Below are 1,666 nucleotides of genomic sequence, written 5' to 3' on the forward strand. Positions count from 1 at the left end.
AGTTTAACATTGAATCACATTAGAAATTCTTATCAGGATTATTTCTAAACTAATTCTCATTCAGTTTTCGATGATTTAAACCGAATAAAAGTGGTGGAAGATAAATTTGTTGCGACACAAGATTCTCGTCCGGGGGCAAATATCGTTTCCGTTGTACGCTCAGTTCATTAGAGGTGATCTCGAGTCGCCCGAGGTCGCGATAACAAGCCTCGTAGCAGATTTCGTTTGCCGAACGAATTTTCGCCAGGTGGCCACGTTCATTAGACCCATGGAAGAGCACAGGGGCTCTATTGTTCCCGTTAGTCGATCTTCGAAACTGTTCAAGGATCCTTCAGATCGCGTTCCAGTTGCGTTTCGATCGTACAACCATTTCCGGACTCTTACGAACAAGACGTCTCGCGGTTACGTTGGAAAATTCGTTTGCCTAGCGCAAGTAAAATGTGCATGAAATTCGATGCCGGCCATCAGGTGTCTCGCGTTCGTCGTCGCGTGCGTTAACTTCCTCGGGATCGCCCTTGCGGACACCGCAGTCGATGTGCCGAGAACTTTGTCAAGGTCTAAAAGATACCTGGTCTTCCCGGAGGGTAGCAATGTACAGGTAAAACAATCTTCTTCATATCGACTTTATTTAGGTGAACAGAGGAGGTAAAAAATATATATTATTTTTAACGTTAGGAAAGTCACGTGACTGGCCCCTTAATGCCGGTTTAACACTAGAAAGACTGAAACTTAGTATATACCTATATTGCCCAAAGCAGTAAAAATGACTGCATTGTGAAAGAATAATNTTACTTGAATGAAATTCTATTATTATATAAGAGAAAAGAGTTAATATTTTTGCTATCAATAGCTAGTTTGGTGTTTGACGGTGGGAGCGCTCGGTGAAGAGGAGGCAGCGGTTTTAGGAATGACGGCTGCGTTGGCGTGGGAGTTGCCGAGCAAAGCAGAGCCGAAGCTATCGGAACTGCTTCATCGCAGTAGCAGAAGCGTCGTGTTCCCGAAAATAGAGGCTTTGCTACAATCGTAAGTAAACCAATTTACCGCGGGAGTCTCTAGGAGTTTCGATCTTTCTTTCGGTCGAGGGAACAGCCACCCTGTCTGCTGTTTCGTTTACTAAAAGTTTCCAACAAGTTTAAAGGGAATCCGATCTTGGCTTCTTCATCGCTACTGACGAAGACGAATCAAAGCTGCGATTCCTCGCGCGCAAGAAACCATCGACTCGCCATCGCTCGTTTAATACAAATTTAAATTCCAGCGATTTATTATATAATCGAACTGTCTGATTGTTCATTTATTTGTACTACTTGAAACGTAGAATTCGCAGAGGAAATTGACCGGGCTTGGGGAACGGCGCGTGAAATCGCGATGTAAGGAAGATGGAAACTTAGAAATTCGCCTGTGTTCCACATTCTTTGTTTCGTTTTTTTATCTCGACGAAAGCTTGCACTCCATTCGGGAGCGCGATGTAACATGCAAATGGAGCCCTTTTTTTTTTTTCCTCGCCCGGCACATGCAAATGCGTGCCACGGCAGGCGCAGGAAATTTTCATGCGAAACGTGCGGGAATAACGAAACACGAAGACAGGTTTGATTCCGTTACACTTATTCCTGTTAACCCGTTTCGTTCACGGCCGCGCAGTGACCCGACCGACATATTATTATTATTA

At 44.3% G+C, this 1,666-nt stretch overlaps 1 protein-coding gene across 1 annotated transcript in view; it reads left to right on the plus strand.

Annotated features, from left to right (window-relative positions):
• The first annotated feature begins 454 nt into the window (after positions 1-454).
• Positions 455-1,666, plus strand: part of LOC108623016 (uncharacterized) — a 2,979-nt gene continuing 1,767 nt past the window's right edge. Inside the window, exons 1-2 of the mRNA XM_026811911.1 lie at positions 455-598; positions 851-1,023. Coding sequence (XP_026667712.1) covers positions 455-598; positions 851-1,023 — 317 coding nt within the window. The remainder of the gene's footprint in view (positions 599-850; positions 1,024-1,666) is intronic.

This window comes from Ceratina calcarata, unplaced genomic scaffold (assembly GCF_001652005.2).
Source record: "Ceratina calcarata isolate Rehan_Ccalc_2016 unplaced genomic scaffold, ASM165200v1 scaffold25.2, whole genome shotgun sequence".
Classification (NCBI taxonomy): domain Eukaryota; kingdom Metazoa; phylum Arthropoda; class Insecta; order Hymenoptera; family Apidae; genus Ceratina; species Ceratina calcarata.